We start from the raw sequence: 26199 nt of genomic DNA on the forward strand, positions 1-26199 counted from the left end.
TTTAACCCTAACCTAAACTCAAATTCCTTAAAAAATATCTAAACCATGCATAAGCAGTTACAATAACAAGAATAAAACCGTTAATTAACTTTATAAAATACACAACTCATGCAAGAACTACAAGCAGATCATACCCTAAACCCTACAATATGCTAAGATAAATGATGTAGAATAGACATTTTCCTCCAACAACCTCTTCGTTTTGGATATTTTTGTTGAATGCTTGTGACCTACTTTTAGACTTCTTAAAGAGAAATACAATAGAATAAAAAGGATCAACTTTTGCAATACAACGACTATATAGATATTATGGATGTCACTGATGCATTCAAGTGTAGAGTCCTTTCAATAACTTACTAATCATGCAAGAACATGGTATCAATCTTTCCCAACTAGGTTTATACATACTTTTGGGTAGCTAGTGTGCTAATTTAAGGGCTTTTTTTTCGGCTAATTGTGCAATTCTTAAAAACCCCGTGAACTTTCTAGTTTTCAATCAAAATAAAGCTGAACCCTTCAAGAATATATTGGTCACTCTAATGTAGAAATAATGGAGAGACTTGACCGACAAATAGACAATTCAAACTTCCATTGTTGGTGTGAAACATCCTTACCTAAAAGATGCTTTGACGAATGAAAACCTAGACAGATTGTACAATCTATATGAAAAAGTCAACATGTACCCAAAAATCGAAGAAATGGGGCAAGCGAACACACCTCACCCATACATGACTTAGTCCATGACAGGTTCAACTATCCTAAGTGAGATTAGCCAAGAAATAGAGGTTTACTGTAACGCCCTGAATAATTTATTTTTGATTCTATAAATATCTGACACAATTGTGTATCTACTTTAGTGGTTAAGTATTCTGAGTGTATGTTTGAGGTCTTAGGTTCAAGTCTCTGCCTTGCCAAATTTTGTTATTTTTATTTTTCTAGTCTAAGCCTTACCTTTGTAGAGTGGGTTTATATAAAATTATCTGTGAATCCTTATTAGAATGACTATACTGGTTCGAGTGGTAAGGGAGTTGGTGTGTTGAAGGTCCTGTGTTCGAATCCCTGCACTAGCAAGGGCTTTAATTTTTACTTCTGACATTGGTTAGAGGTTGGAAGTAACCGGGATTCTGAAGTGGATGTGAGTTAGTGGGATAATAGGAGATAATTAAGGGATTTTTGGGATATCATTCATAATTTAATTTAATTTAATTTTTTAATTCTTTTTTGAATATTTTTCTTTTTCTTCCCAAAAGTTCATCTGACGTTTCTTCAAGCTTTCTCTTTTATTTCTGACTTTTTCCTTTTCGGCAAATCCTTGTTTCATCATTATTCTTCAATTTCGTTTGCGAATCTATCATTCTATCGTGTCATTAGTTTTATCAGTTTTTCTGATCGGTTGGTAAGTATGCTTGACATACAATTAAATTTTGGTTAGGATTTTAGTAATGGAAATCTGTAGTGATTGAGTGGTGGTAATTTGTGTTTAGGAGCATATTGTGGAGTAGGGAGTTGCACTCCAACGTTTTAATATGCGTAAGGAGTTGTTTGTTGACAGTGGTAAGTCAGTTCCATGTTGATTTTTATGTCAAATTCAATAATTAATCCGCTAAATTGTTGTTGGTAATCTGTTTTTAAGTTTTGGAAGGGTGGAGATTGTTTTTGCATTGAAATGATACTAGTGTGTACCCAAAATGCAAAAAATGAGGCTTCGACAAAAGTTGAAAAACTGTTATGTTGACGCCATACGGGCGTGTGGTTACCCGTGTGGTTGGTTGTGTATGAGACATGGCCGTGTGATTAACGAAGGCATGGCCGTGTGTGAGACACGGTCGTGTGATCGATGAATGCATGGCCGTGTGCAGGGCACGATCGTTTGGTGGCAGGAGTTTAGCCACGTGGGCCACACGAGCTAGGCTAAGTTGGGCGTATAGGCCTACACGGGCATTCCGCACGGGCGTGTGGGCGCATAATTCTGAAATTTTCCCTAGGGTCGCACAAGTCGTTTCGATCGACTGTGGGTCTACTGTAGGGTCGTTAAGGGCTAACCAAACCGTAAAACTGTGGATCTAATAGTCTAATATTCTGTTCTAAGTATGATAATGCTATGCATGTTTGATTTTTTTTTATCTGTATATAAGCATTTTGAGCATGTTTAATCTGCTATTTTATATCTATTTTGGGATGTGATTTGTATATGTGGAGGACGTGTTCTGTATGGCGATCATCGCCTCTATTCTGGCAGCTTGGCTGCACATTATTTGATATGTGTTGTAGTGGCACGATATGGTGTGTAGGGTTGGGTGGGTGCTTTTAACCCCACATGGTGTAAATGAACAAAGATGATGTATAAATGATGGGGGTAGGTTTCTGATTACCTGATCTGTATATCTAACTCTGTTATCTGTATCTGGAATAGGCATGAGCCCGAATCTGTATCTGATTGTATATGAGTTTTCTGCATGTTTGCATGTCTATTTCTGTTGAGTTACACATTGAGTTTACGTAAACTCACATCTATTTGTCTATTATGTTTAGGTAATCCTCAAACTTAGGCAGATCGGTGCGGTGGAGAATCAGCGGTGACCACTCGACCATAAACAGTTTAAATTTTGAAATTTATGGCTTTATTTATGATTTTGGTTTTCATTTGAGAGTTTGTAATTTTTGGGACTCTCTGGACTTTATGATTTTTAACGATTGACTTTTGGTTTGTTGATAAACTGCATGCTTTGATAGAATATTTTATGAAATCAACGGTTATTACGCAAAAAGAGGTTTTTCCAAAAATATGAATCAAATTTCTAAAATGAAACGAGTTTGTTAAACTTTTGCTGTAAAGTAAGTTTTAGCAAATAAACCAATTAATTAACGTTTTTGAAAATGGTTACAAGTATATGAGTTAATAAATTGAGACGATTTTACATAGCAACTCTATTTACTAAACCCATTCTCTGTGACATCTCTGAATTTAACTATAACGTCTAGGCTGGGTTTGGGGTGTTACATTTAATAGTATCAGAGCCAAGTTACAAAACTTGGGCTGTGAATTTTGGGTTCCAAAATTATGTTTCAAAAGAGTTGGTTTTCAAAATTGAATAATTTGAAAAAGTATGTGGTACACAGAGTCTCCGGCGCCGATCTTGTAAGTATTTTTAAAACATAGATAGTATATTCTGAAAACACTATAGATAGTACTTTCTGAAACCGTACTGAAATAGTTAGAGATTGGAACTTCTAAAAACATCTCTGAACTTCTGATAATTTATGCATAAAATATCTGCTAATAAATACTGGAACTGATGCATAAAACTTTATAATGTAGATAAATTTGAATTATATAATGAGCGCTCATGGAACTCGCTGACATGGTATTCGTGACCATGGAACCGTAGGGGGGCTCGAGCTGACTGCATTTAGGACTCGTTATGGGCATTACAAGTTCCTAGTTATGCCTTTTGTTCTGACAAATGCTCCGACTGTATTTATGGATCTAATGAATCGAGTCTTTCAGCCATATCTGGATCAGTTCATCGTGGTCTTCATGGATGATATTCTGGTATACTCTAAGACTGAGGATGAGCATGATGAACATCTTAGGGTAGTGCTTCAGATTCTCCGCGAAAAATAGCTCTATACTAAGTTCAGCAAGTGTGAGTTCTGGTTGCGTGACGTAACTTTTTTGGGACATGTAGTTTCTGCTAAGGGGATCTGAGTCAATCGTAGAAAGATAGAGGCTGTGCTTGGTTGGAAACAGCTTAAGAACGTATCTGAAATCTGCAGTTTTCTGTGTTTGGAGGGATATTATAGGCAGTTTGTTGAGGGGTTCTCTCTGATTGCAGCTCCGTTGACTAAACTTCTACTTAAGAGAGTTCCTTTTGCCTGGACTGATGTGCAACAATAGAGCTTTGAGAAGCTCAAGTTTGTTCTGACTCAAGCTCCTGTTCTGATACAGCCTAAATCCAACAAAGATTTTATGATATACAGTGATGCATCGTACGTCAGATTGGGATGTGTGTTGATGCAAGATGGAAAAGTTATGGCTTATGCATCCCGTCAGCTTAAGACACATGAGGAAAATTATCCGACACATGATCTCGAGTTGGCTGCGGTGGTTTGTGCATTGAAAATTTAGAAACACTATCTGTATGATGAGAGTTGTAATATCTACACTGATCACAAGAGTCTCAAGTAACTCCTTACCTAGAAAGAGTTGAATCTTAGAAAATGTCGATGGATTGAGCTACTCAAAGATTATGACTGCACGATCGAGTAGTATCCTGGTAAGGCCAATGTGGTGGCCGATACTCTAAGTCGAAGAGTGATGACTAATTTGAGAGGGATGTTCGTTCGACTTAGTCTATTTGATGATGGGAGTCTGTTAGCCGAGTTGCAAGTTAAGCCGACTTGGATTGATCAGATTCGAGATAAGTAGTTAGGGGATGAGTCTTTGGGTTTGTGATTTTGTCAGATTGAGAGTGGTAGTACTTCTGACTTTGGGCTAAATAGCGATGGAGTTCTATGTTTCTGAGGTTGGATCTGTGTGCCAAATGATTCTGATTTGAGACAATCGACTTTGAGAGAGGCGCATAGTAGCCCTTATGCTATTCATCCTGGTGGTGATAAGATATATCAAGATTTTCGTAAACTGTACTAGTGGCTGGGTTTAAAGCATGAGGTTACAAATTTTGTGGCTTGATGTATGATGTGCTAGCAAGTTAAGGCTGAGCATCAGTTGCCTTCGAATTTGCTACAACCCGTTAAGATTCCCTTATAGAAATGGGAACGAATAACGATAGACTTCGTCATTAGGTTGCCCTTGAAACCCACTAAGAAGGATACCATTTGGGTTATCGTGGATCGATTGACCAAGTTCACCTATTTTATTCTGGTTCAAACAGACTATTCTCTGTAGAAGTTAGCGAAGCTGTATATTTTTGAAATTGTAAGACTGCATGGGGTTCTTGTTTCGATTATTTCTGATAGAGATCCTCGCTTCACTTCTCATTTTTGAAAGAAATTACACGAGGCTTTAGGTTCGAGATTGGAATTCAGTACTGCGTTCTATCCTTAGACTTATGGTCAATCTAAGAGGGTGATTCAGATACTAAAAGATATGTTTCAAAGTTGTGTAATTGATTTCCAAGGTAGTTGAGATGATTATCTGTCGTTAGCTAAGTTCGCCTACAATAACAGTTTCCAGGCTAGCATCCAGATGGAACCTTACAGGGCTTTGTATGGTCGTAAGTGTCGCACTCCACTATATTGGACTGAGTTGGATGAGTGTCGGGTTTTGAGTTCTGAGTTAGTTTCTGAGACTGAGGATAACGTTAGACTAATTTGAGACAGTCTGAAGGCAGCTTCTGATAGACAGAAATCTTAGGCAGATCTGAAGAGGCGTGATATTGTGTACTCTGTGGGGACTTCATCTTTCTTAAGGTTTCTCCGTGGAAGAAATTTTTGAGGTTTGGTCATAAGGGCAAGTTAAACCCTAGATTCATTAGACCGTATCAAATTCTGAAGCATGTGGGACCGGTCGCTTATCAGTTAGAGCTACCTCCAAAGTTTGACCGTATCCACAATGTCTTTCATGTCTCGATGTTGAGGCGATACTGGTCTGATCCATCTCACGTTGTCTCTGTTGAAGAGATCGAGGTTAGACTGGATTTCACTTTTGAGGATGAGCCGGTTCAAATTTTGGATCGAGATGTTAAGGTTCAGAAGAAGAAATCCATACCGTTAGTGAAGGTTTTGTGGTGGAATCATGGCACCGAGGAAGCCACGTGGGAACCTGAGGACTCAATGCGTCAATAGTATCCTCATCTATTCTGATCAGGTAATTTTGAAGTCGAAATTTCTTGTAAGGGGTAGAGTTGTAATGCCCTGAATAATTTATTTCTGATTCTATAAATATTTGACACAATTGTGTATCTGCTTTAATATTCTGGATGTATGTGAGAGATTTTAGGTTCAAGTCTCTGCTTTGCCAAATTTTCTTATTTTTTTTTCTAGTCTAAGCCTTACCCTTATGTAGTGGGTTTATATAAAATTATCTGTGAATCCTTATCAGAATGAGCCTGCTAGTTGGAGTGATAAGGGAGTTGGTGTGTTGGAGGTCCTGTGTTCGAATCCCTGCACTAACTAAGGCTTTAATTTTTGCTTTTGGCATCGGTTAGAGGTTGGAAGTAACTGGGATTCTAAGGTGGTTGTGAGTTAGTGGGATAATGGAAGATAATTAAGGGATTTGTGGGATATCTTTCATAATTTATTTTATTTTATTTTTTAATTCTTTTTTGAATATTTTTCTCTTTCTTCCCAAAAGTTCATTGATGTTTCTTCATGCTTTCTCTATTATTTCTGACATCTTTTCCTTTTTGACAAATCCTTGTTTCGTTCTTATTCTTTAATTCCATTTGTGAATCTATCATTCTATCGTGTCATTGGTTTTGTCAGGTTCTCTGATCGGTTGGTAAGTATGCTTGACATACCTTTAACTTTTGGTTGGGATTTAGTAATGGCAATCTGTAGTGATTGAGTGGTGGTAATTTGTGTTTAGGAGTAGATTGTGGAGTAGGCAGTTGCACTCCAACGGTTTAATGTGCGTAAGGAGTTATTTGTCAACGGTGGTAAGTCGGTTCGATATTGATTTTTATGTCGAATTTAGTAATCAATCGGCTAAATTGTTATTGGTAATCTGTTTTTAGGTTTTGGAAGGCTCGGGATTGTTTTTCATTGAAACGATACCAGTGTAAACCCAAAATGCAAAAACGAGGCTTTGACAAAAGTCGAAAAACTATTATGTCGACGCCACACGGGCGTGTGGTCACCCGTGTGGTTGGTCGTGTACGAGACACGACCGTGTGATCGACGAAGGCATGGCCGTGCATAGGACACCGTCGTGTGGTGGCCAGATTGTGGCCGTGTGGGCTACACAGGCTAGACCAAGTTGGGCGTGTGGGCCACACAAACATGTGGGCCCATAATTTTGAAATTTTCCCTAAGGTCGTACGGGTCATTTCGATCGACTGTGGGCATACCGTAGGGTCGTTAAGGGCTAACCAAACCCTAAGACTGTGGATCTAATAATCTTATATTCCATTCTGAATATGATACTGCTATACATGTCTGATTATTTCGATATCTGTATATAAGCATGTTGAGCATGTTTAATCTGTTATTTCTGTATCTGTTTTGGGGTGGGATTTGTATATATGGAGGAAGTGTTTTGTATGGTGATTATCCCCTATATTCTGGCAGCTTGGCTGCACATTATTTGATATGTGTCATAATGGCACGATATGGTTTGTAGGTTTGGGTGGGTGTTTTTAACCCCACATAGTGTGATGGGATGGACGGAGATGGTGTGTAAAGGATAGGGGTAGGTTTCTGATTATCTGATTTGTATATCTGACTCTGTTATCTGTATCTGAAATAAGCATGAGCCCAAATCTGTATCTGATTGTATATGAGTTTTCTGCATGCTTGTATGTCTATTTCTGTTAGATTACACACTGAGTTTACGTAACTCAAAACTATTTGTCTGTTCTGTTCAGGTAATCCTCAAACTTAAGCAGATCGATGCGGCTGAGACTCAGCAGTGACCATTCGACTGTAAACAGTTTAAACTTGGCAATTTATGGCTTTATTTATGATTTTGGTTTTCATTTGAGAGTTTGTAATTTCTGGAACTCTCTGGACTTTATGAATTTAACGGTTGATTTTTTGTTTGTTGATAAACTGCATGCTTTGATAAAATATTTTATGAAATTAACGGTTATTACGCAAAAATTTTTTTTTCCAAAAATACGAATAGGATTTTTTAAATGAAACAAGTTTGTTAAACTTATGTTGTAAAGTAAGTTTTGACAAATAAATCAATTAATTAACGTTTTCGAAAATGGTTACAAGTATATAAACTGAGATGATTTTACGTAACGACTCTATTTACTAAACTCACTCTCTGTGACATCTCCGGATTCGGCCATTACGTTTAGGCTGAGTATGGGATGTTACATTTACTAGCATGAGTTGTATACTTAGGGGTCGCACCATTTAAGTCCTTTCTATCTGTGAAGGATCGTAAGTCACACCAACACATTTAGGAAACTTAAAATATATGCATTAAAAATAATAATAATAATAGTATATCAATATTTGAATTATTATCCTAAAACTAAATAAAATTTTAAAATATAAAGTATGATTATCTTAAATTATACTTTCATTGTAATTTAAATTATCTAAATCCGGACATAAATAATATCTTACTATAAAATATTTTAAGTATTTTTATTAAATGAAATAAAACAATTGATCATAATTTTTTTAATAATAAGCACTTACATTATTAAATAAAAAAATATAATAAATTAAATAGTAACAACTAAACATTTACACATATGATATAACTGATTTAATGAAGGGATCACATAGAACACAGGAACAATAAATGTAACACCCCTATACCTGGTCCAATCGTACGAACCTGGTATAAGACTATTACAATTGGTGCAAAAACTGTTATGGCTAGATACTATTTAATTTAAAACATTTATACATATTATTATCAACTTAGACCAACCATATTTGCAAACATATTTATAATTTCACTAATTCATTTCATATAAACCAAAATACTTCAAGTAACCCAAATAGATAAAATTTCAAGAGTTTACATTTTAGTCCCTAATATATGGAAACACATTTAATCTACCTATGTACATGCCATTTTAATTCAAAATATGGTACCTACTTTTGAAGCTCTTGAGGATGTCATGAGATGAGAGATCTCCTAACCCGACTTTACCTCTTTGAATCTAATTGTACCTACGCGTTAAAATAAACGCGTTAAGCCGGTGAAGGCTTAGTAAGCACTACAAGAATAAATATGAAAATAAATCATAACAAAATATTTTATTACTTATTCAATTAACACATATTTACACACATATAAGTTTCTTCAACTATGCCTTATTTTTAAATAAAAATTTAACTTATCTTCTTGTAAGTTATCAAACTTACCTTAACACATTGGTGTTTCACTTTTGTTCACATCTCATATTCTTAGCCCAAAGTAGACTTTATAGAACACACTGGATATACAGAACAAATACAGAGGTGTATTATTATGCACTAATGAACAGAGAGCACTAAATTGCTATACAGATAGCACAGATGTGCTAATTAGAGAGCACTAACGTGCTAATAATCAGAGAGCACTTACGTGCTAATAATCAGAGAGCGCGCTAAGGTTCCTTAATGGTATGCCACTAATATCCTAATAGTTCTAAATTCCATCTACTTGGGCATTAAAACTGAATTTCATACATTTAAATACTTTACAAAAATATTTCGAAAAAGATTTCTCATTTCTCCATCATTACAATTTAGTGCACATTTCACAATTCACAAATATCACATCTTTTTCACATATATACTTTTGTCACAACATTATTACTTAATGTTCAAACAATATACCATCTTATATTCTCCATCTATAATTTTTTTGTATAATCTATTATTTTATTTTATTATTATTTTTATTTACAAATTTAAATATATATACTTTACATTTTATTTCTAAACAATTCTATACTACAATATAAGCATTTAAATAAAAATAATTTTAAAAAAATCTTGTACTACTTACAACAAAAAGGTTGAGATGATGTATTTTATTCTTCCTTCACTCATTAGCCTTCTACTTTCCTTTTTCTTCAATTAGGCCATTTCCTTTTTCAACCGAGATCTCCGGCTCAATGTTAGCACTTAAGTTTTGACCTTAAAACCTAATTTTTCTTGTCTTTTTCTTTCTCTTTTTCTTTCTCCCTTGTTTTTCTCTGTTTCGTTCTAATACTCTTTCTTTTTCTATCTTTATTTCTTTTACTTTCTTTTTATTTACTTTTTGTTTATAATATTAATATTATATTATATTAACATAATAATGTACATGTATAATAAATACATATATACATTTTTAAGACATATATGTATTTATTTATTCATTATTTAAGAAACTTGATTATTCCAATTTGGGTAAATGCCATCTATACTATTATTTAAAACTTTGACTGAGTTGGTGTCACCGTCAACCGAGTCTCAACTCAGTTGTAGAATGACCAAAAGTCTAATTTTTTTTATAAAGCAACAAATATAAATTTGAGAGTATTTTTATTTTTTAAAATATGATTTAGAAAAATACATGCACATAATGTGATTTGAACCAAGGCTTCATATTCCTCCTTTCCTTGATTCTTATATAATTTTTTGTATAATTTAATTACATTTTTCACCCACATTGGGGTTTGGTGTATATATATATATATATATATATATATATATATATATATATATATATATATATATGATACCGAGTGAGTATTACAAGTTAATTGAACATTGATTAAATTGGAAAAAAAACAAAAGAAAAATTAAAATTATTTCAAAACAAAAAAATAATTATTAGAGTATTTATGTATTTTAATAATTTTACATTTTTAAATTTAATAGTTTAAATAATAACTTTAAAAGAAATTTAAAAATGATTGAGTGATTTAGTTGAAAGTTATAAAAATTTGAGAATGGGTTGAATCCTAGATGTTAATTTTATATAACCTTTATATGCTTTATTTACCCACATCATGGATGTCATATAATGAGGCTAATTATATTTAGGTCTTTTAATTTAAAAATTGTATTACATACATATGCCTAAATATATATACATGATATGAATAACGAAAATTGAGAATTGAAAGGTAGGTAATTTGATGAGAGATGAAGGATATTTGTCTAATAAAAATATATATTGATATGGTGTTGATTGATTAGGTTGAATCAAATTAAGCCATCTTTTATTATTTAAAAATATTTTATTTAAATTTGGTTATAAAATATAAAAATATTAATATAATATTACTTTATATTATTTATTGGTAAGAAATTTGAGAAATTTCGATCCCATTTTTCCCACTTGATTCACCAATTTAGCACTCAAAGAATCCACAAGATCCATTAACCAAATCCTGGAAACCTTTTATTTTGAGTCTAATTAGAAAGTTAGCCTTGAGAAATTTAATATATTTTTCTCTCCTTCCACCCCAAAGGAACTTTGGATCTTGGAAAATATTTTGGCTTCCCGATTCATCATAAAAGAGCTTCTAAAGATGATTATGCTTTAATCATTGACAAAATTAGATTCAAACTCGGTAGGTCGAAGGCCTCTATGCTTTCGTCTGCCGGAAGACTCTGCTATGCCTTCCTATTGTATGCAGTGTAGACGTTTATCATATGCTATTTGTAACTCTATTAATCTTATTTTCTAATAAGTAAATAAAAATCACTCCAAATTGCACCACTCGATCCAAAATAGATGTGGGACTTGGTATTTCACAAATGAAAATTCATAACCAAGCTTAGCTCACCAAATTATGTTGGAAGCTCATTAACCAAAAAGATGAACTTTGAGCTAAGTGCCTTGGCATTCCACCACTTGGAGAGCTTTTAGGAGCTTGATCATGAATCCATCAAATATTAATATTTAGCTCTTATTCTTGGGCCTCCAGATCCTGGAGAAAACTTCATTTCTATTAAGGAATGCTACCAAATGCATTTCAAATCTTCATTCATTTTTCCGGTTTGTATTTTCAATCTTCTAACTCTTGTTCCTTTCTCTTTATATAAGGATGCTTTTTTTTTTTCATTTTTATCAATATTTTATTTTAATTAAATTAAGTTAATAAATAATTTTAAATTTTATTAAGATAATTTTAAGGATAGTATACCTTAATTTATTTTCTCAACTTCTATTTATTAATAATTTAAATTAAATATATGTTTTATTTTTATAATTTAAAAAGATATTGGTTTTCATTTATTTATTTTAAATTTATTGTTTATTAAGATTTTGTTTTAAATTTTAATTATTTTTGGAAAAACTCATTTATATAATTTTAATTACCATTAAATAGTGTAAAATTTTAAAATTATAAATTTAACACCCCAATCTAGCCTAAACGTTATTACAGATTTTGAGGAATTATATCAACTTGTTTAAAAACTTTTGCTTCAATCAAACTCAAAGTGCATTTCAAAAACACAAAATTTGACAAAATCTCACACAATTGTTTAGCAATAGTTAAGTTTAGAATCACTTATTTCAGACCTAGAATTTGAATTCAAAACCATGAAAGTAATAATTTTGGCAAATCTTTTCCAGCTTTAAGGCAAACATACGTTAAAACTATTTGTTTGTTTTTAGAAAAACACTTAAGAGGTTACTTAAATTTGCAGTGAAAAATTTCAGGATTTTAATTTTGAAAACTGAATTTTAAATTGTTAACCTGTGTGGTTTTGCAATTTTATGTTAAAATACTTAAACAAACAAAACAAAAACCAAAAAACAAAGTCTAAAAAATTTACAATCGTAAACTATCTTATTTTATTCACCGAAAAACAATCTAAGCTCTCGCACGCCATTAAACTCACAGTTTACCTGAAAAGTCAGAAATGAAACAAAAGGGTGAGCTATAAAACTCAGTGTATAACTAAAACTCAAACTGAGATCACACACAATACAATATACAAATCAAAGACTCATAAAAAGTTTTATAACGATCAATTAAACAGAACTGCAAATGCATGATTATGTCAATGCAATATATTTCAGAAAATCATAATGCGGATTTTTTAAAAGCTTCCTACCCAACTCCGCTACACACCAAAATAGAGTTCTCCAAAACTCATCCAACCAATCACACCAGGAAAATAATTATAGTCAATGCCATCAGAGATTACAGTTAAAACTGTCAAGTTTGATATATATGCTCAAGCAACTATATTGCAACCTAGCTGCCAGAACAAATATATGTGGTCAACCCACCATAATTTCAAACAAACTGCCAGAAAGAAATGTGGATAAACCACTAGAATCTACAGATCATTAATCTGTCAAAATCTTCCTTCTTTCAACATCATCCCAAACCTTATGTAACGTGTCATGGCATGTATATACATAATTAGAATGATAAGCATGTAGGACATGTTGACGTACAATAACATAAAATATAAAGCATAGACCCTACAAATCCTACATGTATAAATCACACACCTTAAACACATCCTATACAAAAGCATATTCACATATACCTTATTTTAAAGTCTTATTTAAGCGCTATGGACCCTATGAATAGGCTAATTATGGTTCACTGATCAAATTGGGCCTAAATGGAAATTTTCAAAAAATGAGCCTACACATTCGTGTGACCCACACAGCCCAATTGACCTTAACCATGTAAACCACACAGTCTGGCATATGACCTGCCACACAATCGTGTGGCATCGACAGTTTACTTTTTGGCTTCGTGTCGTTCGCTATTTTTCAAGTTTTTTGTTACAAAGTTGACCATTATTCAATGCCAACACCATAACAGCAATTTCAGTACCTAAAATGACACCCCAAATAACAGATTAGAAACATAAATAAGAATTGATTAAAAAGAATCGACCCTTGCTTCCTAGAAAATAAGCCAAAACAATAAGGCATTAGCCCCCAAACAGCAAAAACATCCCCATAGTCATTTAATCACTTACCCTTAAAGAATCCACAATTACTAACAAGAACTAGATTATTGGAGGAACGATCATCTTAAAAGTTTCATCTAAAACAAATTGTACAACAACTCATTATAAACTCCAAACCAATTCAAACGAAAGACCAACGTTCTCAAGAAATGAGTACAAACACCGAGATTAAAGGAAGAAAGGACGATTAGCAACTTAACTTTCCCCTTACCACAATTGGCTAAATAATGAAATCTGTAAAGAGCAAAGAAGTACAGAAATCAGCAAGAAGATGGTGAGGAATGAAGGTTTGAAGGAAAAATTCCAAGAAGAAAGATGAAAGCAAGAGAGAGAGAGAAGAAAGAATTAAGAGAAGAAGAAATTGTTTTTGTATATTTCCATAACTGCCTTTCCTCCCACGGATTGCCCAATAAAAAGAGAAATAACAGCACCAATAATAGCATCCTAGTAAGATCCAAACGCACCGTATTACTAACTATCTAAAACGCTCTATTTAAGTACTAGTATACCCCCCTTACACACACCATTTTCATTAATCCATACCCCCAAAACACACTATTTCATTACGATAACTAAATTTAACAGAATTACAATTAGCAAACCGTTTTTTGACTATTGAGAAAAATTATCCCATATCAAGTACTCCCCTCTCGAACACGGTCCTTGTCCTCAAGGATTGAATAGTGGATACTACTTTTGAAACTCAAAAAACCTCTCCCACATCGAGTCTTCTAGGAAAGTATTTGCCCATTCAACTAACACCTTTGTGTCTGCTTGATTACCTCATTTAACCATTTTTCTGTCAACAATTCAAACTGGTGTTTTGTTAATGGCTCAATCCGAGTCGATAGGAAAAAGTGTAGCAGAACTGAGAAGTGAGACAATATGCTTTTAAGTTGTGAAACATGGAAAGTGGGATGTATACGAACATTAGTTGGTAAGGTGAGAGTATAAGCAACTTGAACTCTTTTGGCTGCCACAGGGTAGGGCCAAAATAATGAGGAGCAAGCTTCTGGTTACCTTGTTTCCTAATGGAATGTTGCCTGTATAGTTGAAGCTTAAGGTAGACCAAGTCCCCCACTTGAACTTCCATCTCCGATCTCTTTTTATCAGTCATGTGTTTCATTCTATCTTGAGCCCTTTTGAGATAAAACTCCAGCATATGTCGAGCTGCTTCTCTCTACTGGAGGTTCATGTCTACTACAGCAATTGGGAGGCCCCTGCCAAATAAGGTAAATGGTGTAGAGGTTATTGACCATATAGAGCCTCATAAGGAGTAGTTCGTATGGTTGAGTGATAAGTGGTATTATAGCACCACTCAACCAAGGGAAGCCATAGTGCCCAATCAAAAGGTCTCTCCCCAGCCATGCATATCAAATACCCTTTTAAGCATCGATTGAGCATTTTAGTCTGACCATCAGTTTGGGGGTGGTAAGTAGTGGATAAGTGAAGCTTAACCCCCAAATGTTTAAATAGATCTTTGCCAAAATGAACTGATAAACATCTTGTCTCAATTAGAGATGATGCATTCTGGAACTCCATGTAATTTATAGATGTGCTCTAAATACTGCTAAGCCACGATGAGTGCAGTAAGGATAAGGCCAAGAAATGGCCATATTTAATAAGCCTATCAACTACCACAAGAACAGTATCCTTCACTTTCGATGATGGCAAACCTTCCACAAAATTTAAGCTTACAGCTGCCCAATCACGATCAGGCACTGGCAAGGGTTGAAGTAGACTTGGGTATGCTGAATTGTCATATTTACATCTTTGACAAGTAACACATTCTTTGACCCATCTCTTCACATCTTTGGAAAGACATTTCCAATAGACAAGCCCTGAGATCCTATGTCTGGTTGCTTGCACTCCTGAATGTCCACCAATAGCCCCACTGTGAAACAAGTCAAAAAGTTTCTTCCTCAATTTTGGATCCTGACCAACTACTACATTTCCTTTCCTTCTTAACACTCTGCCATGCCATGAGTATTTCGAATACAGATGAGGGTCCTTTTGTAAATCTAAGCAAATCTGCTGCAAAATAGGATTAGTGCCACAAGAATTCAATATTTGTTCACATACGTCAGACCAGGAAATATTTCCCTTGCATTGGAACAGTTGCCCTTCTTATACATAATCCATTTGAGACAATGCATCAGCTACTATATTTTGGCTTCCTTTTCTATAAATGATAGAATAATCATACCCAAGCATCTTTCCAACGCATTTCTGTTGATAAGGTGTAAAAGCTTGTCTGTTAGAAAGGAACCGCAGGCTCTAGTGGTCAGCTTTGATGCTGAAATGTCTGCTTACTAAATATGGATGTCGTTTTTTAACAACCAGTAATACTATGAGCATTTCCTTGTCATACATGGACAAGGACTGATGTTTGACTCCCAACCCTTTGCTGAAGAAAGCAACAGTTCTCTTTTTTTGTTACAAGACTGCCCCTATACCGTGACTACAAGCATCAGTCTCTACACAAAACTAATATCTGAAATTAGGAAGAACCAACACAAGTGCTTGAGTCATTGCTGCCTTGAGTTGATTAAAGGCTGTCTGTTCTTTGTCAAACGAACTCCAAGGTGTCTCTTTTTTTAACAATGCTGTTAAGGTCTTGACAATTGTTCCATAGTGTCGAATGAACCTTCTGTAAAGAACCGAGAGCTTTAGAAAACCTTGCAACTCTTTATCAAAACAGGGGTAAGCCAATGAAAAACCCCATCAACTTTCGAGGGGTCCATTGAAACAGATCATTGAGATATAATATGCCCCAGATATTCCACTTCTGTAGTGCCAAAACTACATTTTCCCTTGTTGGCATACAATTGGTGATATCTTAGAATATTTAAGACCTCACATAGATGAGTCAAATGTTTTTACCAGCTAGCAGAATACACTAGGATGTATCAAAAAAATAACATTGTCTTCCTTAGCAGTTGTTTGAAGACACTGTTCTTTAATGATTGAAAACTAGAGGGTGCATTGGTCACGCCAAATGGTATGACCAGGAATTCACAGTGTCCCTCATGAATCCTAAAGGTTGTTTTATGTATGTCACCCTCCCACATTCGAATCTGGTGGTACCGGGACCTGAAATCCAGTTTGGAGAAATAGGTCGCTTATCCCAACTCATCCAACAGTTCCTTGATCACAAGAATAGAGAATTTGTCCTTGATAGTTAGCTGGTTAAGCTGCCTATAATCCACACATAATCACCTGCTGCCATCTTTCTTTTTCACCATAACAATTGGTGATGCAAAGGGACTGTTATTTTCCCTTATAATCCCAGTATCAATAATTTCCTTGATAAGCTTTTCAATTTCATTCTTTTAAACAGCAGGGTACCTATATGGATGGACCTTGACCACTTAAGTCTCATCTTGAACGGGTATCTTGTGGTCCTGTAATCTGACAGGAGGAAGGCCTTTAGGATCCTCAAATTCATTTAAGAGCAATTCAACATCTTTGTGCACAGTCTGTGATGGTAAGGTCAGAGTGGTTTGGATAGAACTAGTCAACAACATGAGAGTGGGGCCCTGTCCCATCACACTGAAGTATTTAGAAATTTGAGCACCAGAAGAAACATGTAGACTCTCAGGAAGAATACCTTGGAGAGTACAGGACGTCCCTAAATACTCGAATTGCATTGTAAGAGAAGAGAAATTCCAGATAATTGACCCTAGTGAAAAGAGCCATTGGACACCAAGAACTAAATCACAACCTTTTACTGGAAGCACCATAAAATCAGTGGATATTTAACACCCTTGCGCATCCCATTTCACCAAACGACTGACCCCCTAAGTAGCTAATTGCACACAATTAGCAACCATCACTATAAGCTTACAAGAAGAATCCACAGGTAGATGTAGTTGCTTCACTAGCTTGCAGTCCACAAAATTGTGAGTACTGCCTGAATCTACCAAAATAATGGCCTCACATTAACCAATTCGAGCTGCTAGTCGCATTGTGTTGTGACCCTGAGAACCACTAAGGGCATGCAAAGACAGAACAGAAGTTACTAACTCAACTTCAACTTCAGTCACTTCTAACTTCTCAGGGCAATCTTGAAACTTATCAGAAGTAAGGCTCTTAAGTTTATTATCCAGCTCAACCGAGGCTTCAATCACCAATTGATAAATTTAAGACTTGGTACATTTATGCCCTAGTGTGTATTTGGAGGGATACCAAAAACATAGTCCCTTTTTTCTTCTGTCTTCCATCTCAATATATGAAAGAGCTTTAACTAGAGTTTTTGTATGAGAATTGTTGGAAGAATGAACTCCTGGTATAGTGTGTGAGTTGTATCCTTTAACTAGAGGCAATAAAGGCTTGGGGGAGCTAAAGTTCCCTCCTATACGAGTATTTTTCTTAGTAACAGGACCGACTATATCCTCCACTTCAATAGCACTAGTGAAGGCCTCTATCAAGGGGGTTAGCTTGAATAATCGTAAATACTGACCAATATAGGGTTTGAGATTATGCACAAAAATACTCGAGCCATAAATCTCAGGAAAACGTAGTTGATTCAAAAGGCTCACAAACTGGTCATAATATTGGTTGACCGTACCAGTTTAAGAGCCACCAACTCAGTCATAGGGTCTAAGTGCCTACGAGATACGAATCTCTCCTGCAAGGCTCGCGCATAAGCCTCCCAAGTCAATTGTTGAAAGCCACCATGTTGTTGAAAAAAGAAATGGTGCCACTCCAGGGCCTTTCCCTCTAAATACAACATCACGATTCGAACCTTAGTTGAATCTTCCACGTTTTTAGCTTTGAAAAACTACTTAAGCTTGGACCATACCCGAAAGTCTGTTCCATCAAATCGAGGCCAAGTAAGCTGGAACCCTTTTCCTAAAAGATCCCCTAAGCTTGCTAGAAAGTAAGTACCCGTGTGTCCGAGATCTATAACTGGTGACATAACTAGGTTATCCTTGGGTGGAAATCCTGGTGACAGTGTTCCCAAAAGTCCCTTACCCCTATCTGAAACCCCTCCATGAACAGTGGTTGAAGGTAGTCCAAAATACTGCTCAAAAAATGAATGCATCTCAGCTCTAATTTCCCATCGTATTTCCCCATTAAAATCCTCATGAACCTTGAAACGAGAGTCCAACTTCATTTCCAGTTTAGTATCGAGCTTGTTGTCAATCTGGGAAAGCTCGTGTTACAGAAGCCCCAATTCCTTTTGCAGTCATGTCATGACTCCGTCATTGGCCATGAGAATCATCTGGCTTTGATACGTTTGGTGAGAAATGAAGGTTTGAAGGAAAAATTCCAGGAAGAAGAAAGATGAAAGCAAGAGAGAGAGAGGTAGAAGAAAGAATTAAGAGAAGAAGAAATTGTTTCTGTATATTTCCATAACTACCTTTCCCCCCACGGATTGGCCAATAAAAAGAGAAATAAAGGCACCAATAATAACATCCTGGCAAGAGCCAAAGACACAGTATTACTAGCTATCTAAAACGTTCCATTTAAGTACTAGTATACCCCATTACACGCACCGTTTTCATTAATCCTTACCCCCAAAACACACTGTTTCATTATGATAACTAAATTTAACAGAATTACAATTAGCAGACCGTTATTTGACCGTTGAGCAAAATTATCCCATATTAGAAGATCGAATCAAGTGGTAACACTTTAGGAAATTGCAAATGTACAGAATACAATCAAAGATAAAAAGAGATCAATTGAACAAGAAAAATAACCAGAAAAGTCCACTGTCTCAAGAAGGAAAAAGAATAGGGAAGAAGAAAGAAAAACAATTTAGAACGTGTGAGAGAGGAGAAAATGAGACGGCAAAAAAGTAGAGTGAAGATAGGAGATAATTTTTTTGGGAGGTTATTTCACAATTTAAAACTAAACTAACATATCATATTCCTCCTATCTTATCCATTTCACCATGGTTTAAAACAAAAATAATTCTATTTGCTTACGCATTCAAACGCAAAATTAAAAGGCAAGCTGAAGTATTACCACTAAATTAAATTAACCCGGTTTTCAGGATATGACAATAAATAAATATGGAATTAGAGTTTTAGCTTTATAAAATGAAAATAATTTTTAATAGATAATTTTATTAATATAAATAAATATTTAATAAATTGTTTAATAATTTACTTTCTTACACTTTGTATATTTAAAATCAGACCTATTTCTTATATTTTGATTAAATAATAATTTTATTTCTATTGATTATATTTCTTTTCTTTTTTATTATTAAGTTATATATTAAATATTTTGTTATACTTAAATTAAGATTTGATAATATTCATAAAGCATTTCTGGTATATTAAATTTTATTAATAATATTATTAAATTATATGTATAAAAACAATATTAAATTATAAGAAAATATTTTTGTTTAAAATTATTTTAATAAATTAAAATTTTTGTATACATATTAAATAAATAAAACTAACCCATGAGTAACAAGTTAGTTCACTAATAAAATAAATTGTAAACAATTTTGAAACCTGAGAGATTTAATACTAGTTCCTATCAAATTCTAGAACTATTTTTCTTCCGAGTAATAGAACATTTGTTTTAGTACGGAGAAAGATTGTATAAAACAATAATGTCAGGTTATTTGTATTTATTTTTTAATAGTTTAATGTCATATTAATATTTTATCTTGAAAAAATTAAATCTAAATAAAAATATTAAAATTTAGAATAAAATAACTGATTTGACATTAAACTATTAGAAAGAAATAATATAAATCTTCCGTATAATTCTTTCTCAGCTTTGGTATAGCTCTTTTCTTTAAGAAAATGTATTTTAAAAATAAATACAATTATAAATGTTAAGACTTCCTTTCTTTTTTTTCATTCACGTGGTTGATTTTTTTAAAATGTTGAACTGTTTTTTCTTGATTTGAAATAATAGATGTAGATACATTGACTATTTTGATACAAACAACTATGCTCCCATCCCGTGTTTATGACTTTGCCGACCACCACACAGCCCAGGTTTCAAAAACTATGGTCCGGTTTGAGGGCACCTTCGACTTCACATTTTGGGAATTTTTTAATCTACATTTTGGGAATTAACTTTTCAAACCTTAACATTCGTGTTTAGGGCTTAACAGTGTCAATTTTTGTGTTCACAAAAAAATATCATGACACGTTTTGAGCTATGTTCCTCAGATTCCAGAATATTTAATATGGCTAAATTGATTTTTTTTTCAAATATTTGAATCGTATTTAAATATGTATTAATATTAACAAGAATAAGACTTAAAACCACATCAACTAGGTTTCCAGTACAGAGACACTAGTCAAATTTTAAAGTTTTACCAAGGAAAGCCTTGAGAACTACTTGGAACTAAAAAAAGGTTAAAATATTCATATAGTCCTTGTACTTTCAAAATTTAGGAACTTAGTCACTATACTTATATTTTCAAAATTTTACACTTTTTACTTTTCAAATTTCAAAATTCAAGTCCATCTATTAATCATTAAATTCAAGTTAATTACATCTTTTTTTTAATTACATGGCTACCAAATAAGTAGCTTTTTTTTTTTTAAAATGTTACAGCAAATTTAACAAAAAAAATTAACTGTGTTAACAGTTTGACCTAAGTTTTGAAATTTGAAAAGTGGAGACACTAAATTCCTAGAAATACAAGTACAGGGACTAAACCCTAGTTTTCATACAGTACAGGGACTATAGACACATTTTAACAAAAGAAAAAACAAGAAAAAAAATTGTAGAACAAATTTATTCAATTTTTTTACTAAATCTAATTGGGGTTTTCCAACAACCGAAGAAACAATGACAGTATAACAGATGTACAACATTAGATAAGCTTCTCACAATAATACCACCAAAAAAAAAAAAAAAAGACAATGGATAGTAAAAATGAATACAAGTTTTTACCTCTGATGCAGTTTCCGGTTTTCCCGGTTGCAGATCAAAGAAACACTTCGTATCAGCAATGTTTTGGCTTTCCAGCAGCCAGTTTTATATGTAGTCTCTTATATTCTAGTCGAATTCTTGTCTTTCTTAGATGACTTTGAATGTGAATGACCATCACCTGACATGTGCTTCTTTCTCCTAGGAGCACCAACGGCAGAAGAGTCGATCAAAGGGCCAGACCATGTCTGGATTGGTGCTTTATTTGAATATGAGAAACTTGTACTAAACGGAACATCGGGTGGATCATAACCAGGATCTATCGGATGTGCAGAACCCAAAGGATAACCAAGAGTTCCATCTTGGTGTGGAGGTGGAAATTTCTCACTCTTGCTTTTGGCATTTGCATGTGTTATTAACCGTCGTCTCTGTTTCAGCAAAAAAAGTTCCAGTACATCAGTAATCAGTCCATCTCACCGCAATCTCGAGTTGTAAAAATCGTAAAATCAAGGACCATGCAAGTGATTCGTGAATACTAGAACCAAGAAAAAAGCATAATATCTTTGTTGATTCTTGATGAAAAACCCTTACCAACTTAGATATCGGGTGTGTGTGGCAAAAGTGACACAAATCAGCAGAGATGTCATACAAATGATCAATATTTATCTCTGAAAAAAGTTAACCGACCATAATAATGAAAAAAAGACTGGAACTTGTCCACCGAACTAAAATGTTAGCTTATCTTGTCGTATTCAACGAAAAAAATATGAGGTTTAGAGGGAAAAGAATGCATCTATGACATACATCAAGGTTGGCTTGAAGCTCAGCATTTGCTTCTGGAGCAGGAATTGCCCGCGCAGCTCGATCACGTGGACGAGCTTTCTTCACTCCAGCATTAGCTCTTCCAGCAGCTCGCAATCTACAACCATGAAGCTCATCCCATGTAATTACGAAGAGAAAGGAGAGAAACTGCTACCATGTTCATGCTCTACTACCATAAACAAATCATTCGGATAAATGTCATTGTCAACATCTTAAGTTAGTTTTATCTTCTATTTTATTTTCCTGACATGATAATAGTCATGACTCATTACTTCATGAAAATATGCAGTGTAAAAAAATATTTCTGCGGAATGGAATTTAGAAACAAAAACAATATTCAAATTGACCAGACAGTTTATCAGAACTTAATGATATCAAATATCATGTACCTTCTAGCTTCTTCATCTCGTAGCTTAGCATCCATCTCCTTGCAAGGTGGGTATTTTGGAAGGCTGGAAGGATCACAAGCATAAGGCTTGGTCGTGAAGAACTGCAGAACACATGAACAGTCACGTTGGCATATGCAACCATAAATAATTCCAACCAATCACTGGTTATCCTAGAAAACGAAACTAAACTGACTAAAACTCAAGCACATTTGGGGGCGAGGGGTGGGGGAACGCACATCAATTACTAAATTCTTATACGGTATAATGAATCATAATGAATATTATAAATGCTGCTGTATAGGCTACAAGGTTTTAAATAAATAAGCCACCTAAAAACTCATAGAGTCAGATCCAAGGAGACATGTGAGAAACATAAAAGCTCACTTCACTATTTAATGCGGCTGTAGCTGTCAGGCGCTCAACAGGATCAATTGCAAGAAGAGTATCAATCAGAGGCAATGATGATGGTGGAAAATCCTTAAAAGTTTCAGCTATACATCGTTTATATGATTGTTGAGGCTTAAATATGGTTGCATGTGGCAACTTTGACTTTTTCCAATATTCATCTGAAGGAGAGCCGCATAGTTTGAATATCTTGTGTAATTGCTCCACCTAAATAAAATTATAGGCAAATGTTAAGCAGATACAATAGGTACCATGTGCCGAGCAATTATACTATAATCAGAAGCTAAACAGTAAGAAAAACTGAAAATACAGTAATACCATCATCTTTCCAGAACAGTAAATGTCTTACATCAAATATATAAGATCATTACTCTCATATGTCAAGTGTAAATGGAAAAAGCTCTAACGGCTTCCTAATGGCGTACAAATTTTAAAACCAAGTAAACTGAATCATACTAGTGTTGCTTTCCCAGGCTGTTTCATGATCACTGTGAAAGCCAGTGAACTTTCAAGAGATCTGTAATAACAAAACAACCATTAGGATGCTAATACTCATTGGTATGATGAATGTAGAGGATCAAATTATGAACTTGAATTGCCTGGACAACTCAAAAAGTATTCAAACAGAACTAGGAAACCGCAAAGTGAAATTGGATGTTGCGCAACATCCAAGTCCTATACCAATAGGTGTAATACAGACAACTCAAAAACGTCCATAGAGAAAGGAGGATCAAATATCATAGAGAATTAATAAATTGACAATGCAAATTTCAATGACCTTTTGATTATGATAGTCAAATGCTAACTGAGGACTGCAAAATCATTAAGTTTATCTCATATAACAGTAACTGCAGAACGGTTTATTTTGCAAACTATATAAGAAAAGCGAGTAATTTGGTGTTGTGAAAAGTACATTTTATTGCTACTACACCCAAATCTAGAGCAAATTCAATTTGCTAATTAGCTTATGCCTCTATAAACTAAAGCTACAAAATTTGCACCTTAATGTGCTTTCCATATAGTAAAATAATAGCACATAAAGAATACATGCTTAACAAACTTTAGATTCAAAAGGTTAAACTACCTCGGTGCGACCAGGCATGATGGGCCTTCCAGCTAATAACTCAGCTAGAATGCAGCCAGCACTCCAGAGATCCACACCAACACCATAATCGGTGGCACCAAGAAGGAGCTCTGGAGGTCGATACCAAAGTGTAACCACCCTACTAGTCATTGGCTGCTTGTGATTAGGATCGAAAAATGAGGCTAAACCAAAATCCGCTATCTTAAGAACACCACCATTGTCAATAAGAAGATTCGACCCCTTAATATCACGATGCAATACATGTCGGTTGTGACAATGTTCGAGCCCCGATAACAACTGATGCATATAACATTTTACCTGTCCATATCAGCAGAAATCAAATCCATAACTTAATTCAAAACCAGCATAAGCAATAAAAACGAAAAAGTATTTATTTTACCTGAGACTCGGTGAACTTTATAGCCGGACTAGCAGCGAGTCCGGCCAAATCGTGCTCCATATACTCAAATACAAGATACAAACTACATGACATTCTCGAAGTCACCAATCCTTCTAATTTTACCACATTAGGATGATCCAATCGACGTAAAATCTTAATCTCCCTAGCCATGAACTTAACACTTTCCGGCTCCAAATTATCGAAACGAACTTTCTTTAATGCAACAACCTTCCCAGTCAAAGTATCCCTAGCTTTGTACACATTACTGTATGTTCCTTGACCAATCTAAACAATCAAATTCACAAAGCTACGTAAGTAATTACATAGGAGCAAAATACTACTAATAAATACATAAATGAGGCTATGAGAAGAAGTTAAGGCACCTTATCAATCTTCTCAAAAGAATCAGCACGGCGAGGAGTCCAGCCGCTGATGGCTTCACCGGCGACGTTCGACAGCCAAGATGGCCAGCCGGCGGCGACTTGTTCGCCGTGGACGTGCCTGGGTGGGTTACTCAGCCGTGGATTTGGCCGTGAAGACTTCCTTTTCGCTCTTGCTTTAGCTGCAAAGGCGGCGGCAGCAGCTGCTTCTTCTTCCTCCGCCTTCTCCTCCTCCACCCTCTGGCTGTTACTTCCATCTCTAACAACCTCTTCACCCTTCTCCGACCTTTTGGAAACCCTACCAATTTCCTCTCTCTTCCTTTCTTCCCTCCCTACCGGTCTCCCTGAAACCTCTCTCCCAAACACACACCCCATAGTTCACTCATATCTCCTCTTCCTTCCCCTCACATTCCCACATTTTCTCACACTTTGTCTCCATCCGAACACAAAACCCTAAAAAAAGTTTTCTGAGAGATTAATTCAGAGAATGTAGTAATGAAATGTGTGTGACCCAACTTTCTTTATGACCCCCCAAAAAAAAAAAAAAGCAAAGCTTGCAATGATTTTTTTTAAAAAAAATTAAGACTTAAGTCCCACAAATTGTGGCACAGTCAACAAATTTCAGCTATAAAAAGCTGATAACAGTAAAATTCAACTACCCTTTTTTTTTCCTCTTTTTAGATTTGAAGAATTTCAAGAAATTTAAGATTTTTTTTAAATAAAGATTTTTTGGATCTGTTTCTACTTTCTGCTTTCCAGTGTTTATTTTTTTTAATTAATTGTTTATTTATTTTGCACTGGTCATTGTTTCTTTGACTCTCTTTCAGAAAGATTAAAATTTTGTTTTTTGGGGGATTTAATTAACTGCGGGAGATTCGGTGTTATGAGGAACTGTAACCAATTATAATTTGCCACGTTGAGAGGGAATGATTGTGATTTTATCATGAGGAGTCTGGTTGTGACGTGTAAGAACATGATTGGATAAGGTGGTGGTAGAGATGTAGTGGGTTCCACAAGACAGTGGTGTCTCTTTGATTTTGTTCCTCTTTCAGGTGGAGTACTTGGCCCCGTGCTTAACAGGGGAGCAACCGTGAGCCACTCAAAATCTGCCACTTGGATTATAAAGAAAAATTTTGTCTAGAAAAGAGTATATTCCCTTTTTTTAATTTAGTTTTTTCATTAAATGTGATCATGTAAATATGGCTTAAATACAAATTTAACCCTCAAATTATGTTGCTTTTTTGACAAAAGTAGTACTAAATTATTAATCTTGCCTCATTTTACCTC

General features: G+C 34.6%; 2 protein-coding genes and 1 long non-coding RNA gene across 4 annotated transcripts; 1 reads left to right on the top strand and 2 right to left on the bottom strand.

Annotated features, from left to right (window-relative positions):
- The first annotated feature begins 5209 nt into the window (after nt 1–5209).
- On the top strand, nt 5210–5808 carry LOC108479273 (uncharacterized). The gene is made up of 2 exons (XM_017781774.1): nt 5210–5323; nt 5434–5808. The coding sequence occupies exons 1-2, from the start codon at nt 5210–5212 to the stop codon at nt 5806–5808; spliced, it is 489 nt and encodes a 162-aa protein (XP_017637263.1).
- A 6512-nt stretch (nt 5809–12320) lies between these two features.
- LOC128281488 (uncharacterized) lies at nt 12321–19063 on the bottom strand. 2 transcript variants are annotated; one of them, XR_008271702.1, is made up of 3 exons: nt 14596–19063; nt 13787–14390; nt 12321–12487 (listed from the first exon to the last, which is right to left on the bottom strand). It is a non-coding gene; the product is annotated as an uncharacterized LOC128281488 (long non-coding RNA). The 2 variants fall into 2 exon arrangements; XR_008271701.1 differs by lacking the exon at nt 14596–19063 and having other exon boundaries at nt 13787–14560.
- Nucleotides 19064–21284: 2221 nt separating this feature from the next.
- Nucleotides 21285–25744, bottom strand: LOC108458074 (probable serine/threonine-protein kinase At1g54610). Its single transcript, XM_017757319.2, has 7 exons — nt 24916–25744; nt 24533–24817; nt 24133–24450; nt 23028–23255; nt 22644–22744; nt 22237–22351; nt 21285–21860 (listed from the first exon to the last, which is right to left on the bottom strand). The coding sequence occupies exons 1-7, from the start codon at nt 25285–25287 to the stop codon at nt 21555–21557; spliced, it is 1725 nt and encodes a 574-aa protein (XP_017612808.1). The 5' UTR covers nt 25288–25744; the 3' UTR covers nt 21285–21554.
- Between the last annotated feature and the right edge of the window lie 455 nt (nt 25745–26199).

Source organism: Gossypium arboreum, chromosome 10 (assembly GCF_025698485.1).
Source record: "Gossypium arboreum isolate Shixiya-1 chromosome 10, ASM2569848v2, whole genome shotgun sequence".
Classification (NCBI taxonomy): Eukaryota; Viridiplantae; Streptophyta; class Magnoliopsida; order Malvales; family Malvaceae; genus Gossypium; species Gossypium arboreum.

Excerpts from the sequence above, each read along its gene's own strand:
- LOC108479273 (XM_017781774.1), top strand. The coding sequence starts at position 5,210 with ATGGAACCTTACAGGGCTTTGTATGGTCGTAAGTGTCGCACTCCACTA. Across the intron at positions 5,324-5,433 it reads TTTCTGAGACTGAGGATAAC|GTTTCTCCGTGGAAGAAATT; the intron begins GTTAGACTAATT and ends ATCTTTCTTAAG.
- LOC108458074 (XM_017757319.2), bottom strand. The coding sequence starts at position 25,287 with ATGGGGTGTGTGTTTGGGAGAGAGGTTTCAGGGAGACCGGTAGGGAGG. Across the intron at positions 24,818-24,915 it reads CTTTTGAGAAGATTGATAAG|ATTGGTCAAGGAACATACAG; the intron begins GTGCCTTAACTT and ends TTGATTGTTTAG. Across the intron at positions 21,861-22,236 it reads AGCTTCAAGCCAACCTTGAT|AGACGACGGTTAATAACACA; the intron begins GTATGTCATAGA and ends TTGCTGAAACAG.